General features: G+C 32.9%; 3 protein-coding genes across 5 annotated transcripts in view; 1 reads left to right on the top strand and 2 right to left on the bottom strand.

Moving 5' to 3' along the window:
• Nucleotides 1-754: 754 nt before the first annotated feature.
• On the bottom strand, nucleotides 755-12695 carry LOC108768796 (Protein tyrosine phosphatase 61F). 3 transcript variants are annotated; one of them, XM_018519392.1, is made up of 9 exons: nucleotides 12256-12351; nucleotides 10552-10713; nucleotides 10208-10467; nucleotides 9854-10079; nucleotides 9621-9773; nucleotides 9238-9415; nucleotides 8953-9154; nucleotides 8761-8871; nucleotides 755-977 (listed from the first exon to the last, which is right to left on the bottom strand). In XM_018519392.1, the coding sequence occupies exons 1-9, from the start codon at nucleotides 12349-12351 to the stop codon at nucleotides 914-916; spliced, it is 1452 nt and encodes a 483-aa protein (XP_018374894.1). In that variant the 3' UTR covers nucleotides 755-913. The 3 variants fall into 3 exon arrangements, with proteins under 3 accessions (XP_018374894.1, XP_018374875.1, XP_018374883.1); XM_018519373.1 differs by having other exon boundaries at nucleotides 925-977; nucleotides 8641-8871; XM_018519381.1 differs by lacking the exon at nucleotides 755-977 and having other exon boundaries at nucleotides 8284-8871; nucleotides 12256-12695.
• LOC108768812 (uncharacterized) overlaps nucleotides 9607-17993 on the top strand; it is a 30492-nt gene continuing 22105 nt past the window's right edge. The window contains exon 1 of the mRNA XM_018519446.1: nucleotides 9607-9623. The gene's annotated coding sequence lies outside the window, so the exon portion shown is untranslated. The remainder of the gene's footprint in view (nucleotides 9624-17993) is intronic.
• Nucleotides 14178-15901, bottom strand: LOC108768873 (embryonic stem cell-specific 5-hydroxymethylcytosine-binding protein). The gene is made up of 6 exons (XM_018519529.1): nucleotides 15827-15901; nucleotides 15346-15571; nucleotides 14876-15193; nucleotides 14682-14789; nucleotides 14450-14604; nucleotides 14178-14307 (listed from the first exon to the last, which is right to left on the bottom strand). The coding sequence occupies exons 1-6, from the start codon at nucleotides 15850-15852 to the stop codon at nucleotides 14178-14180; spliced, it is 963 nt and encodes a 320-aa protein (XP_018375031.1). The 5' UTR covers nucleotides 15853-15901.

Raw genomic sequence — 17993 nt, 5'->3', positions numbered from 1 at the left:
TAGCTGATATTTTTTTTATAACGAAAAAGTAATAATTTATTTAAAATAATTATAGAACAGTCGGTATATATACAGGCTTCTATATCAAAATCGTAATATTGAATTAACCGCGCATATATTTTATTACCGGAATACTTATTGTCAATTATTGCCAAGTTTAATCGAAATAAAAATAAATTTCACATAATTTCTTTTATTTTTAATTCATTACACAGAACATTCTTACGAAATATTTCATTATCCAAGATGCAGTGGTTAGATCTTCACGTGATGCATGACATAAGAGAGAGCTATCTTTAAAACGCCACATTATATATTGTTACATCACAACGCATGTGAAAATTTAATCTTGTTCTAATCAATATTGAATAATAATTCGTCATTTAAAATACGTTCTCTCTTCTCGTTAATGTAATTTAAAAAAGTTAAGTTTTGGTCCCACGATGAAATAACGATGTAAATCTCTGTTTAATTTACTCATTTTCAGCAATAATCCTATTTTGTGAAGTATATTTATATGAATTAATTAATGGTAAATCAAATGGAGAATATGACAAAATTATATTAAATTGCATGAATGCATTTGTTGCTTAATTTTTATTTTCATTATTCTTAATTAAAAATTCTTACTTCTTTCAATTTAAAAATCACTAAAAATTAGGAAAGGACAAAAATCGCGAGTCATTCATCCTTAAGTATAATCCAGGACTCGACAACTCGCGAAAGCGAATATATGTACATCGTATTTCTGTGTAGCAAATAGTCTGATTTATTTATTTTTCTTTATTAAGTATTTTTATTATACTAAAACAAATTCTCATGTCTAGTATGATTTCCTTTAAAATGTGACAAGGCACATAACGGATAATTATTCTATGGAAGGACGGTTTCTGTTTTTTTTTTTTCTTTCAATTTAGATGGTGGACTCAGCTTCCTCGTGCACAGATTCGCCGCTTTCGGTAGTTTCGCTTTTTGATCTGAAAGAAATTATCAGATAAGGATCTCTACGGGCTTTAGCTGGACGTGAAAGACTAAATACGAGACGGAAAACGAAGGTAAAATAATTTACGCTAGATGATAACTCGAGGGAGATTGTACGATTCGCATCGTTTATGAACATATATGTATAAGATATCTCAGGGTCTGTACGATTTAAGAATTTCAAAATCTAGATTGCAAGATAGGATAGAAACAGGATTATGAAACAAGCCGTTTATTTCGAAAATAGTGCAACTTAAATTCTGCAATATCAAGAATTGACGAAATCATCAAGATTGCTTTTATACAATTTTAATATCCATATTATGTTTATACAATTTTCGAAATAAACGATCTAATCAACTCTGAGATAGAGAAAGATATCAATAACTGATGTACTATTACCATCTATCAGTAATTTACATAATAAAAATTAGATTCGTGACTAACTCAAAGTAACACCCAAAATATTCACTCAATTATATTGATATTAGTACAGCTGTTATTGTTGCCAAGAAACTAATCTAATTGAAGAATAATATGCGTACCAAGAGTCGTCAATTTCCAACATTATTTAAAAATCAAAATCGAATGTTATTTACAAATAAAACATAAATGCAGACAGATCCAAAACATTTTGATTTTTATTAAGATTTTACGGAACTCCTGGTAGACACTGAATTTTTTTGATAAATCATCGGATGTTACGGGTATTAAAACAAATCGTACTAAACAAAATATTCTTACCCAATTTAACAATAATAAACGCGCTAATCCTAATTAAGTCTATGTTTTTCTGAGCATATAAACAAAAAAAGTATATCAGGTTAAACAATTTGAAATGCCTTTGTCGTGATTGTCTGGGATCTACTACATTTGCGTCAATGATTCGTAAGAAAACATCTGTATTACCTGAATCCATAGTACATGAATCCGGACTCTCCGCAGAAATGTATTTTGCGAAAATAAATTCGCGGTGAAAAATACATAATTGTAAGAAATATGTGTCTTAAATTCATGTATAAAATCTATAGTGTGAAAAATTCTACTCTCACAATGCTACTTCCAGTTGTGTAAAATATCTGCCAAGTACTGCCTCTACGATAAGAGCGTTCTCGCAGGAGGGAACCATTTCGAACGAATCGGCTTGATGTATGTGCATATTTGCGAGAGCATTCATCTTGCCGTTTCGTTACTTCTGTATAAATAATTTTATTATATGCAAATCTCCATGTGTCATCCAGTGCCTATCCGTGTAATTTGTTTGTGTAAATGAAATTTCGATGAAAGAGAGGAACGATTACAGTGATTTAACGATGCTCATCGTTAAAATTCAATTAACTATTTGTGAATAGATAATATCTAATCTGATATCCAATATTAGAACATGCTAAATAACACTCATTCGTAACGAATAAATATTAGAGAACAGGCTTTCTGTAAACAAAAGAATATTCCTAGGAAAAAATATAGGTATATTGCACTGTTCAAGAAATTGATGAGATTATATTTATAAAAAAATGTAGTGTGCTTAATAAAATTTCAAATTTGTAAAATTTTGTTCATAGTTCATGCAACAAATTGAGGCAATTTCTTGTTTCTCGCATCGTTCCTCTCTTCACTCCTATTCTGTTTTTCTTTTTTTACTCAATTCTTCCTTTCATGTTTCCAATTTCCGTTTCCCTTCTTTTACTGTGCATTCGGTTTTCTATACATTAAAATACCATTCGACACTATAGCTCTACAACGATACATTGTAAATGTAATTAACTACTTCGAGTTGTGCAGGATGCAGAATGGGTTAGGGAGAGATATTACCCTTACCGACGCTGTGTAATTAATCGATCGTTTCTAAAAATCTTCTTTAAATTTTTTTTAATATTTTATCCAAGTATAATAAAAACAGCGTTAAAAGAAATTACGTTTTTCTATATAATTATCTCAAAGTATGGCCAGAATTTTTAATTCCATTAGCAAATTTTACAAATTCTTCTTGCAATTCCACCGTCTTTTCTATCTATACAATTTTTAATATAACTAAAAATTATGGAAACAATCGTTATAAAATGCCTAATTAACGGTCGATTAATCGGACAAGCGTACAGCTTTCTCCACCTTCACATACTTTTGTCTTAATCCTTTCAGAAGCACGCTGACAATTATCTATTTTTTGTATTAAGATAAATCCATGTTTTTTCGATAATCAACAATTGATAATCGTCAGTAATTGTAAAAAGGCCCCGTCGTATAAAGGATGCATTATGTAGATTAAACGACATCGTGATTTATAAAATGTATGCTCTAGCTGATGCACTTCTAAGAATCAAGGATCGTCAATTTCCTCTGTCTCCATTCTTACATCTGCCTAATGGGTACACTCTTATTATTAATCCGGTTGCCAAGCGTATCGATCGAATCATAAACATTCGATATCGTCACGATGATTCATGAATATTGCTTTAAATTGAAGACATAAGTTCCTGCGACTGTCAAAATTTCCTTGCGCAAAATCAATCGCGCCTAAGGTGCGTTCCGTATCGCGCATGATGTGCATGATGCATCCATTGTCCTTGTTTAACATTTGGTGAGCAACAAGGATAAATGATGCATTATGCGCATCATGCGAGAAACGGAACGCACCCCTAGTTAATGATATAAAATCGATTTTTCTATCCGAGAATAAGCTCGATTATCGCTCACATTCCGTCGGTACCCTGATGTATGATCGCTCGACAATCCGGAGATTATGGTAGATTGATTCGAAATGGCCTTTCTCTACAGACAAAGGTTTCATGAATATTGCTTTAAATTGAAGACATAAGTTCCTGCGACTGTCAAAATTTCCTTGCGCAAGATCAATCGCGCCTAGTTAATGATATAAAATCGATTTTTCTATCCGAGAATAAGCTCGATTATCGCTCACATTCCGTCGGTACCCTGATGTATGATCGCTCGGCAATCCGGAGATTATGGTAGATTGATTCGAAATGGCCTTTCTCTACAGACAAAGAATCTTTTATTTTAAAGAATATCATAGAATATAACATGGCAAGAAAATTGTAGTATACAAATACCTGCATTCTCATTATAATTGTTCCGTTCCAGAAATATCTTGGTAATTTTTATGATTAGAAGGTGATTTTATTAAAGAAACTACGTTCTTAATTACCAAAAAATATGTTATTCACAAAAATGTTGTGCATACAAGAAAATAAAATTGATAAAGAGAAAAGTGATATTTTACGATTACTTAAATATAATAGGAGCACCTTCGAAAGTACCATTTCGAGTAAATCAGCCTTAGATTTACTAGATAATTATCTACTTATATATTGTCGGGTAATAAAAACGACTCGCTTTCACGGTGACTATGCTCTTCCAAAAAGGGGAGAAGTCGCTATCGTTACACTATTCACCGATCGCTGTGGTTTTCCCTTCCCTCCCCTTGTTTGTACGAGTAGGCACTTAGCTATGTTTCTGTGTTTTTTTTTTGTTTGTATAACATTATATCTATTGTATGCATACGAATAGTATAAAAGACTGTATCGCTGGATCTGTTTTTTTCGTGCCTTGTCCGATGCTGAATGTGAAATCCATAGTTGTTTTTTTTTTGTTTGTATAACATTATATCTATTGTATGCATACGAATAGTATAAAAGACTGTGTCGCTGGATCTGTTTTTTTCGTGCCTTGTCCGATGCTGAATGTGAAATCCATACTTTTTCAAAAGTTTATAATTGTATCATGTGTGAAAATGAAAATAGATTGTCATATCTAATATAATTGACGAAAGAAAAATCAACGTAAAACGATAAAAATGAGAAATGCTACTTTAAAATTGTATCGGAGAAATCAATTTCTAGTATCAATGCAAAACCATTTTCTTGAATAATGCTTCGATGAGCAAGTTGCACGATCAACATCGGTGACTGCTCTCATTGTTCCATCGCATTCACTCTCTCATACACGCGTTTCTCATCTCAGATCCACGCATGCACGCACGAACGCACGCACTTCGAAGCGCACATCGGTTTTGGAACTCTTTTAATTAGCACCGTGTTTTCGTGACCTGTAAACTTTCATGAATGTATGTCCCATTTCAGGAAGCTTCGCGCGATCGTCAACAACAGGAGAGAGATGAGCGTCTACGATCGTTCATCCCGATTCTTTCATGCGTAAAACGGCTAATAGATAATTGCGACTTTTTTTTTTAATTATGCAAACTACGCGTTGTCCTCGAAATTTCAACATGTTTTCAGTTCAATTTCAAGGCGCATGGAACGATCGAAAGATCTCCACACTATGATGCGTTTCGCTAATGACACGATAACGATCGTCACGAGATTAATTGTGTCGTTTCCGTTTAATCGAATCGTCGCAGATTACGGTTTTATATACTTACATAAATAATATCTTGATAAAAATTAGATAACAATAGTATATTAGTGCGTAAAGTTAAAACGTGTTGTTGACAATAGAATACTGCATATCCCCTCGACATCGTGTTCCGCGTGGAGTATGCTCGCTCCCTTTTTGTTCTCCATTCAATTTCTTTTGCAACGTTCTAACGTTCTACATAATTACGCGAAGACGAGCACGTCGATATGCGCAAGTGCGACGTGCCTAAAAACTTCGTTGGAAGATCGTGCTCCAACGATAGTTAACGTACAAAAGTAAAAAATACTTTAGTGACGCGCATCTTTTCAAGACGTTGCGACGCACATATTCTCATCACGCTTCATCTTTGGATTGGAACACGATCTGACAAGTCTTTCTCTCAAAGTAGCTTATATAACAGCTCGACTTAAGAAATACGCCGGCTTAACTTTCGTTATTTTACCGCCCATTTACTTCCTCCTCCTTTTGTCCTAGAAGTCATTATAGACGTACTCAGTCTTTGTCCACAATGTTCAATGCACAGTTTGCAACATACGCTGTTGAGCAATGAACTGGAATTCACATTTTCTAAGATTTCGTTTGTAAACCCTTCTCAGCTCCTCTCTAACGCGATATAACTTTATTACTAAATTTTCGAAGTTTAATAAGGATATTGAGATAAATGCACAAATAGGATTCAATTTAAAGAAAAATTAAAAGTGAGAAAATGTCGCGGAGATCACCAGTAACTTTTAGAAATAACACTTTACTGGCTTATAGCAGATTTCTGTATCCTTCTTTTTACTTTTATCAAGAATTTCCGTATCAAACTAAAAATTCGTAACATCCTTTTTGTAAAGTATTTAATAACAGAAAGAAGGTAAAAATAATTCATCAGCAAAAGTTCTCTTCATAAACATAGTGAGTTCAATCTTTTTACATGATAGCATCTAAGATAATTTCATTTTTAAGCATAAGAAATTTTAGCTAATATCCGTGCATCAGGAATGTCTTATACTGCAGAGTAAAATAATTGATTCTACAATCTATCATCTATATTCAAATCAAATTTATCGAATTTATGAATGACAAATGCATGAGTTTATCAGTTAAATCAAATATTATCATCCCAAATGGCGATTTGCATAATATAATATTCTGTTGTAACAAAAAAGGAAAAAACAAAGATTGCAAATAAGAAAAAAGTATGTCTTATTCATAGCCAAATAATAAAAAATATGAGCAAAATTATTATGATAAATAGAAAATATTGTTAAACTCTTTTGTGAAGTTAACATATATACGCAGTGTGTGTATCTAAATTTTCACGAATGACTTTGATATAAGACAGTAGAATCTACTCCAATCAACAATTAAAAACATTTATCTATGGAACTATAATAAAATTGTTTAACAAGTTCTTTCTACGCCTATCACTAATATACCCATTTAACGCTACTAAAGAAATTGAATAGATTATTTCCAGATCATTGAATTCATATTTTCATTTAAAAAAATTAAGATTATGAGTTTATAAGCTTTTCCAGTTTTGTAACACATAAACCGTATTTATTCTTGAGGCTTCCATGGGTGCTTTCTATATAAAGATTATGCGTTTCGCGGGTATGCTCCTCGTCCTGATGAAGTGAACTGCAAGGTTCACAAAATGTTGGCGTTACAAGAATGGATCTGGACACGGAGAAAACCCGCGAAACGCATAATCTTTATACATAAACCATATTATTTAAAAATATGAATTTAAATTATAAAATAAATTATATGAAGCTGATTTGGAAATAAGTCTTTCATCCTAGCTTTTTATTCAAAGCTAAAATGATTTTGGTAAAATATTAACATCAAGTTTAATTCATTTAGAAATGTTGGTTAGTCGAAAATCACAGAAATATAATGTCTCCTTTTTTTTATTCATTTATCATCATATTAACTAAATAATAAAAGAAGGAAAAGATCGAATTTAACTTAAAAAATGTTCTATTTATGGGAAATGATAAAGTCAAAGTTACTCAAGATAATGAAATTGTTTTTTCATTTAATTCAGCTTTATATATCCATGATTTTCACTCTGTGTTTACGTGTATCATTATACGAACATATTATCAATTCTAAGTCAATAAAATGATTGAATGATCAAAATTCAAATCATATTTAAAAAGTTATATGATTATACTCAATTAATACTAGAAATTTAACTGCCTATTACGGTCGGAGAGCTGGATCTTCGTTGCTTTTTAATAATCGAGCTCCGATCGTAATAGACAAGTTAAATTTTTAGTATTAATTGAGTTTTATTAATACTAGAAATTTAACTGCCTATTACGGTCGGAGCTGGATCTTCGTTGCTTTTTAATAATCGAGCTCCGACCGTAATAGACAGTTAAATTTTTAGTATTAATTGAGTTCCTCAAATATACGGTCAAAAAAATATAAATATATTGTATATGATTATATCATGATATAGTATTGCGTAACTAGTTCTTGAGTAAATATTTTACCTACAATAGTAACTTATCTGGGTGTTAACACGTTAACGGACCAATTACTAGATAACTCGTATTTGGCAGTCTGTCGCTGGACGCCTACTACGAGAATGATCATACTTGGCTAATCGATCTATGTGCCAACTACATAGCGTCCGAGGTCGAATTTAATGAACCCCACCCCCCACCCCCCAATGACAGTCAAAGTGTTAACACAATTCTTTGTAGGTTTATATTTTATCTATAAGAATTATGTGGTAAAATTTACTTTATAATAATGTTTTCACAAGCACATGTACGGAATAAACTATTCTTTCTTGATAGCAAAAGTGTAATAAAAGAATTGTGAAATGAACATACATAATCTAACATTCTAGATATTCATAAAATAAATCACAATATAAAAATACAAATCAAAAATCCATCTTCTTTTCTCCTTCATATGTATCCATTCTCATTTCGAATATATAACAATGCAGTCCAAGAATGTACTACCTTGCGGTTTCTAGCATTGTTTTATTTCGTTTCTATCGTTTTTTATTATTTCTTTTGCTCATTGCTTGTTCTTTCGATAACGGAGACAGTAGTATCGTTTGCGGTATTGCTGGCGATGTGATTTTACTGCCGATCGTATGATACAAAATCCTTTGTTTAGTTACTCTCTCGAAGATTTCAGCCAAGATTATTAAAACCTCGCAACAGAATCTTATGTTAAGAGTAACACTTTCTATTGCAAGTCATCGAAATGTTATCGATAGTTCGAAAGGTGATGCGTGTATATACGTACGTATGATATCCTTAAATGCGACAGATCTAACTACGCATGTACAGGTAGCAACAGATCGCTATGATACCCCCACTGACAAAGCCTAAGCCTATTTTAAGAGGGGTGATTTTAAATAATGACCTCTTGACTGTCTGCCGTTCTTCCATCTCCTTCCCTCGACGTTTCATCTCGCGTATTTGCGTAGCTAATCGTTCATTTTTTTCCGTTTTGCGCCGACGTACTTCCCCTTTCCTATTTCAAGAGAACAAAATTCATAATCATTAAGATAAACATTAAATAATTCGCGTTTTGTTACTAAGAGACGTTACTCACGCGTCTGAATTGGACGGAGAATTGTTTGTTAGAATAGAGTTCTCAGCGTCATTGGAAAGACTTTCGTCAAGTACTACGCCATCATCCGCATGTTGTTCGCATACATAATTTGAAATAGATGTAGATAGGTTTGTATCTGATAATTCTACATGATTCGGTGGTTCACTTGGCAGAGGTTTATCAGGTGGTCCACTTACTTCATCTGTAATTGACATATTCTTTATTATTAATGCTGCTTGTTATGATATAAAGATCATTTTGTTTTAACAAGAAAGAAAGAAATACCAGTATCAGTCGAACCATCCGGACTTAGATCTGCCATCATACTACGAGTTAAAGACTCTCCTCTAGGAGGTGGTAGAGGAGGAGGTTCGTCGTCTCTTTCTAATGGATGGTTACTCTTATTATTCATTTCGTCATAAGTTGTTATTATTTCATCATAAGTTGTTTCGTTGTTTATATCCTGTAAAGTATGTTATAAGATACAATAAATAGGTGATTAAATTTTATTGCAATAATTTGCTACTACCAAAATAATTTTGTTTTCTGCAAAAAGGAATACTCTGTCTATTAAAATACCAGTAAAAAATATCGAAAATTAAAAAAGAAAACTACATTAATTGTCATTATAATCTATTCGACAAACAATAGTAACTTTAATTACTTACCATGTTTTCGAGTGGTAATTGTTTTGCTCCTTGAATGATGGCAGCATATGAAAAACAAAGTTGTTCAGGTGTTTGTATGAGACCCATACGAGACCGTCTCATTTCCAGCAATTCATGCCGTACATTTAGAGCATTTAAACCGTATTTTTCAATCTACAATAAAATAACACTTGGTTAACGATTGCCAAAACAGTTTCCTGTAAATCATAAATCGTTTGCTGCATTTCACGTACCAGTACTAGGCATGCATCAACCAAGCAAAATGTTCCCGATCTTCCTATTCCTGCAGAACAATGAACGATGGGTGGGCCAACATTTTGATCTAACGCTCCTGATTTCCTGACGTCTGCCAAAAAACGTAAAAAGGCCGTTGGACGTTGTGGTACTCCAAAGTCTGGCCAAGTGGTATAATGAAAATGTAAGACTTCTCTACTATCGTTACTTTCCAAATCCGTTATACTGTAGATAAGTTAAAAACATTGAATATGTCATAATACTTGTAAAAATATTAAGAATGAGATTGTTAATTATAAAGCAAATTTTGAGAAAAATATGATACAGTTAATAATATACACATATTCTTTTACCGTAAAGTTCTAGTAGTATAATCTGACGACTCTTTCTTGCTGATATAATCCACTTTTATACTGACATCTTCGAATGTTAAAGTAGGTTTTACATCATCCAATGGAAAATATTGATGACATTTGATTTGGTTCTTCTCGATTATCTTGTTTAACATCAATACAGCTCTACTATTTTGCTCCAATACCATTAACCAAAAATGACTGACAGTATTTGGCAAAGGTCCTTGCGTCAGGATATATTGCCTTTCAGCATGATCCACCTAATGTACAAATCATGTAATATATTTACTTTACCATTATCAATCGCTTATATATGGACATTATTTCTTACGTAATATATTTACCTGTATAAGATTGGCATGAATGTAATCACATACACCTCTTTTGAGTATAATCCTAGTGTGATCATATGGCGCTACATCCCTGTAGCGATTCAGGGTTTTGTTCTGTGGTTTTTTTGATTCATTGCATGTATATTCAAAAGCTTCACATTCGCTACGTATGCTCTGTAAAATATAAAGTAAATCATTAATGAATTGTAAGCATACAAAGAAACACTTTTTTTATTAATAAAATATATACTAACAAATAAATATAAATTAAAATAGTTAAATAATCTTGAATCTCTTGTTGAACCTCCCCCCCTTCTCTCTCTTTAATATATGTTCAATCATTAATTCCATTGATTATTACACAATCATATGATCTTACAGTATAACTACTCCAAAATGTAATTACAAATCAAGTCTGATATAAAAATTCATAACAAACATTTGGTTGAAGATTTCTGAATAGAAAATCAAATCACTGGAAAATATAAATTATATAAGATATTTGAATTTATGCAACAAGTTTCAAGAAACCTTTTACTGTATATTCTATATTAGATTAGTTTATTATAATTGTATAAAAAACAAGGTCTCGATAAAATTACATCCATATATGTAGATAGAAATTATGTACGTAAAACAAAATTTATTCATAGTAGGTAGCATGAAGAAACCTCAATTAACAAGAATATAATCTTATCAGAAAAATTCTAGGCGTTCAAGCGTATCGTAGTCAAGTTTCTCGTGTTGCGCTTTGGAGAAATTATGCGATCGCTAAATATGTATTTCCAAGTTGGAAGTCTGACCTTGAGTACACTCGCATGTCATAACATCGTCATGCATACATCATCTTGATTCTCGGCTATCGCGAAACCACTTTTCTTCGGTAGTTTAAATCGAATAGAGCCGTAAATCCATGCGGACTCGTGTTTCTTTCAGCGTCGCTCAAATCTTCGATAGCATCAGCAATAACGCGGAAGCCGTATCACGTTCAGCAAATCCGCGTGTCGACATCGAACGGTATTACTGGCTATTGTCTGTGTTGAAGCACGGAATATCATGAACTACTATCGACCGTAGACATATAAAAAAACGTTCAAACATATCCTCGTTGCACGACAAAAGTCGCTTTGTGGTCACGAGACAATTCGCAAATCGGATCTCTGTTTAGAAAAAAAGAATGCATTTATACGTTCCGCGTGTATACGACATTTGCGTCCCGCTTTTATCAGACGTTATCACCGCTCGTATATAAATAAAGTCAATAAAAAATCCAGCGGTTCGAGCCGGCGATGCTCGTGAATCTCGATGACGAATTGTGCCGGAATCTAAGGCGACGTTCAATTTTTCAGCCGAGTTTGACATTCTTGACAGACCATGACAAACGTGACACGCGGCACGCGGGAGCATTTAACGATAATGCGAAAACGGTGGCTGCGAAAAAGAGATTCTGGGAGAGCGATAACGCGGGACGCGAGATGAAAGAGACCATGGACAGAAGATGGAAAGAGAGAAGTCGCGTGGCGACGAGAAGCAGCCGGCAAAAGACGTGTCAGCCGGGACGGCATCAACGGATTCTAAAAACGCGGAAACAGCAAGTGGAAGAGCCATCGCCGAGCGGAAGAGCAAGCCGTTTCTCCCTCGCCCGCGCCCCTTCCGTTACTTTTTCTTTCCTTCCTTCTTCCTTCCTTCACCCTCATTCTTCCTCTCTCATCTCACCTGATAGAAAGACGCCCAACCGTTCTTGGAGTTGACCTCATGGTACACGGTTTCGACGTTCATCACACTCCTGTCAGTCTCCTCGCCGCTGGTCATCCTAGCGTCAGCTCGCCGCTTTTTGGATCTAGCAGGACGCAGAAATATCAAACACACACGTACGACGCACGCCAAGTACGCACGCACGCACGCACTCGCGAGGAGGCTGGGCTCGGACGCGTACACAACGGATCTCGAGTCTCGCTTTCCTGCCACTCGACTCCAAGTCACCAGGAATCAACGTGTCATGTGCCGATTCTCTCTCGTTAACGAATAGCGGCTTTCACTGTCGAATCATAGGAAGAACACGGAAAGACGACGACGGCGAAGAGTCCAGAAGAGTCGCGCGCAGCGATTCTACGAAAGGCACGCACTTACGCACGTAACCTATGGTCTGTTGCGGCAAGGCGCGCGCACTGCGCATGACTGCGTGCGCGCAGCGATTCTACGAAAGGCACGCACTTACGCACGTAACCTATGGTCTGTTGCGGCAAGGTGCGCGCACTGCGCATGACTGCGCAGTGCGCCAACTCGCGGCGCAAATGGCGGTGCCGGCGGCAAGGCGTGAAATTGCGCACGCGCTGCCAACCGACTGTCCCTAGTTTCAAGGCATACAACGAACTACAGATGGCACTTAACTCGGTTAAAATGGTCGCTCTGAGGATGGAGCATTTGAATCGTGGTATTTGAATCGTTGATATTTTATGAAATAATATAAGGTTTTTATACCCGTATTCGTAATCAGGACTTATATTTAAGGCTTTCTGGAATTTATTTTCAGATTTTTAGTACCCAATAACATAATTCATAGAGCATCGGAAGATAAATTTAAGGAAGTCTTAAATATAAGGCCTGACTCTAAATTAATAGGCATTAATTTATTCTTTGCTTTGCACCGAGGAATTACACAATAAATCCGGGGCCTGATTCTTAAAAAGTGTATCTTATACGAAATACTAGGAAAATCTATAGTGTATGTAACGTCCATACGTTTTCATACGCGATATTTTTCTAGAATCCAGACTTTGTTCGCGTTATACTTGCACCTTTTGCATCTTCGCTCTCTCTTTTCAACGCCAAAGTATATATTTATCTCATTTTAGGTACAAAAATTTTTAGGAACTTCAAGCAATGCAAATAGATCTATTATTGGGAATAATTTTTCTTTTTTACATTGTGTATTTTTATTGTATCAATTTTTACGATTATCCTTCTTAGAGTAATTTGTCTATATTTTTTCAGAGGATGCCACTTCAAGTCATACGTGCGACTTGAATGATGATTTCACTCCTCGATGCCACAATTATTCATCTTGCATCACTTTTTGTATAATTTTGAGACTCTTCGATTAACTATGTAAGTATTAGCAATTTACATTATTTTATTGTTAATATGGATAAAATTATTAATATGAATTAATATATATAAATAAAATTAGAAGAAAATAATAGAGAAAGAGAGAGTAGGTTCTGGATAGCTCAGAGTCTATAAAAACGGAAAACTTAGCAAATCCTATATCCTCGTATATCTAAGTGAAAGGAAAAAGTATTCTATTGTTATTGAAGGAATCTATTTGTTAAAACATTATATGAATACAGTTTTACACGTGGAGTATTTTACTACAAAAACGTTATTTTATTTCCGAAATACAATTCTTAAAAAAATATATGATGCAATGTAATTCTTTAAAGAGGTAGTTTGTTTCCTGAGTTTCTATAATAATATATTAAATCAATTTAAAATTAAAATATTAAATGTAAATTAGTTAAATTAATAATTATATATACAAACTTCATAAAATATACTGCTTACATACAGTAAATCTTAGATATTGAAAGAAAAATAAATTGTTATATAAATATTTAATCAACAGTTTCTCACAAATTTTAATTTTCTTTCCGAATTTTTGAAATATTCTTGCCCTCTTTGTTGCTTGTGTCTTTATCATCTGTATTTTTTCTTTTATTTGATCCTTTCTGCAGCCAAGAAGTCATAAAAGATGCTTGACCAATCTCCCTATATAATAATCATAAATTAATAATTTATTTAATTTTACTGTCATAATACAGATAATGATAAACAATATACGAATTTTTATAATATATGGTTTTACAAAGCAATAAAGTGTTTACTTTTAGCTTTATCAGTTTCTACTTACTTTGGTTTTATCTTTTTTCTACAATCAATAGTTTTATTGAGTCCATTATTGACAATCACAGACACCGGATGCCAGTTTAGTGCAGCTTCTTGTAATATCATGTTATTTAACGTTTTAATTGCCACGTCTGTCGATAAATGTTTACTTAACCATACCTAGAAAAAAATTACGTAAGATAATAATAAACTTGTATTTTTCTACGAATTATACATAATATTATGTAAGCACTTACTTGACATTCTTCCTCGTTGCTTAGACATACTGGCATACGGTGATGTAGCCAAGACAATACTTTGTTACTGTCTCTTGTAATAACAGAGCAGCTATGTATAATGTTCCCCTAAGATATAATTACTAAATAATATCTTGAACATTTCTGATAAAATCGTTGTAGGAATAAGATAGGAAAAAATTGATGTATAATACCTCTTCAGTTTTATGTACTCCAAATATCCCAGCCAGTTTTAATACTTTGAAACCTTTCCATCCATCTGTCTCAGAAAATTCATTGCCCCATGTTGTGGGATCATCTGCTTTTATCTCTTTGTCTTGAGTTGTATATATGTAGTATGGTTGCTTCTGAACTTTGCTATCTGTACCAGATTTCCATTCGTAGAAGCCTTCACAGACCACAATACATCTTTGTTGTTTTTGCAATGATGGAGAATATACTGTTGAGGAATGTATATTTTCCAAACGACTGTTGTGAGTGGCTATCTTATTTGGACGTTTCTTATAATCTCCCTGGAAAATTGATCAAATAATTTATATAAATTAACTTAAACATTCATGTAATATATTTTATAAAAATTTATTAATTTTAATCACACTTAAATGTAAAATGATAAGATTGCAAATAATAAATGTCATATCTATAAATTTATATTGTAACTCACCTGATACCAAGGTAGAATCATCCCCCATGTCATGGCACAAAGAACCCTTTCCTCTTTTTCTCCTTCAAAATGTGAACCAGATGCTATACAAGGTAGGACGTCTCGTGGGCACATATTATACGATGGATCATATTTTAATTCAGTTTTAGCCCATGCCAATTTACGTTGTTTACCATTGGCATCCTTATATCCGCATGCACAACACAAAGTTTCAGGGTCCAATGAGCTACACACGAATTACAATATATTTTGTGAAATATTTATATAAATTAGAAAGTTTTGACATTATTACATATCAGTGGATAAGGTACAGTGTGAATTTCAAAATTTAGTTTTATTAAACTGATATAAATAAAACACATTTATATAGTTACAAGATAACCACTAAAAAGTTGCAACAATATATTGATTTGTTCATTTATTATGTATGTCATGCAGTAATTAAGATAATTAATAATAAAATAATGATAAAACTATTTACCAACAAATTCGACCACACATTTTCATTAATTTTTCTCGCGTCTTATACGTTTGTATATGTCCATTCCACAAATTGTAGACCATCGTCCATCACAATACTGCCAACTAGATATTTATCTTTGTCACTAGATATAAAATCCTGTTAGTTTTCTAATTGTCCCTAAAATATCACTGATTATATTAATATTTTTTTATTCCTTTACGGACAGGTATCATGAAATCCATATGATTTAGAATATATATAAACGTGGTTCTCCAAATAAAAAAGAATATATATAACAAAAATTGCATAAGTAATGAATTAAGAATGTATATAATTTCTTTGAAATTCTCTCAATTATTAATTAAAAATCCTTTAAAAAAATACAATCGTTGTTAATTATTTGTTATTAAAAACACAGTAGTATAGTTTTAAAACAGTCAATTATATTATGTGCACATATAATAATCATCATTAATTACCTTATTCGGGTGTTATAACTGAAATCATGCTTGAATTGAGAGTTTAGTGTATATTGTTTAGGGGAAGTTTAAAAAATATTAGTTGGGACTTATGTGTTTCAATAAAAGAGAATTTAATAAAAATATATTAAATATGATTAAGAAATTGTAACAAATTATATCAAATTTGATAGTTCGTTATTATATAAAAATATACAAGAGTAACAATATAAGCAATATTTACAGTTTAACTACAGTTACCATTACTTGTAATTTATGTGTATGTAAAAAATTCAGGAATATATATATGAATAAATAATTAAAAATTAGATAGATAATCCGACAGAATAGGAGTTAATTTGAGTTCTAAAATTTTTAATGAAGTTTTAACAATAAATTAGGTGATGTCGACTGGTTGAAAACTATATTCGCACATAGTTTATTTTTAGAATGCAGCGACTGGTTTTTTGTCGAGTATACATATTTATTTAAAATTAATTTGTTCGACTAAAACTTTACGAAAAATACTGTGACACTGTGGATTCAAAATCCATACAGTCTTAATCTTAACGCAAGTGTTAATTTTCACGGCGGGGCAAGTCTGCATGTGCATGGTTAAGTAATGAGATGATCCGAAGTCTCGCCTTGCAAGTATGGTGTCATAGCAGCATCAGCGTTAAAAATGGACCATATGCGGTAGTCATTGATCGAAATAGGATTTTACTGTTACTGAGTCCGTCACCGTTTTTATACGTGCATCTTCTTCTTATATGATTTCAAGGGACCGGTTTTGTCCTCAGGTATTCGCAACGGATCCATTTTTTCCATTCAAAGAGCCACCGATACCGAAAGACTTGGTATGCGAAACACAAAGACACGTTTCCCGCGGATTTTTCTCTAAGAATTAAATTTGTTCCCCGATCAAACCAAGTCATTAAATCAAAAATAAATCTCGAGCAAGAAATTTTTAATGATTCTTAAGGATTTGAAAAGTCGATTTATCACAATAAGAAACTTCTAATATTTAGTTCTATTTCTAGATATAAATTAAAAAGTTTAATAACAATTACTTTCATATAGATGCGCATATATGTATGTGCATTTGAAATTTTTTAAATATTTTGCGAATATTTAATTTAAATTATCGGTGATGGAGTTAGTTGCATGTTAATCCTCTCGTAAAGAGATTTCGTTCAACGCGGATTTTCTGTTGACTCAAAGAAAAGCTATGAAATCTTCTTTTAAATCAGATCTGTTTAGAATGCGGCAGGGACTAATTTTTAACTTTCAAATAGTGATCATCTGTATATATAAAATAAAGGATTCCTCCTTTGCCCGTCAGTACTAGTTCGGTTGTGCCGTCTCTTGGATTGCCAGAAGGCTCGTTGAACTGCAGTTACTAATTTACTACGCTAATGAGTTGCGCGAAAAAGATTCTCGCTCTTGTCGGTGACTTCTCATTGCGAAATACGATGTCGGAAAAACCACACGATGGAAGTACCTTTCAACGAAACCCGTCGTGTCATGTATTACTCATTCAGCGCAATGAGGAAACGAAGAGAAAAGAAAAAAAAATTCTTCTGTAGTAATTTTGTGAAAAAGAATTGAGTAGATACGACTCATTGGATTTATATAAAACTAAATAAATTTTTTTAAATGAAAAAGTATTTATACATTTGATACAAACGCTTTCTTTTTATTTTAAATATTTGATTTCAATTTTAAAT

This window comes from Trachymyrmex cornetzi, unplaced genomic scaffold (assembly GCF_001594075.2).
Source record: "Trachymyrmex cornetzi isolate Tcor2-1 unplaced genomic scaffold, Tcor1.1 scaffold122, whole genome shotgun sequence".
Classification (NCBI taxonomy): Eukaryota; Metazoa; Arthropoda; class Insecta; order Hymenoptera; family Formicidae; genus Trachymyrmex; species Trachymyrmex cornetzi.
The sequence above is the reverse complement of the archived record's forward strand: the minus strand, read 5'-3'. Positions and strand labels throughout refer to the sequence as shown.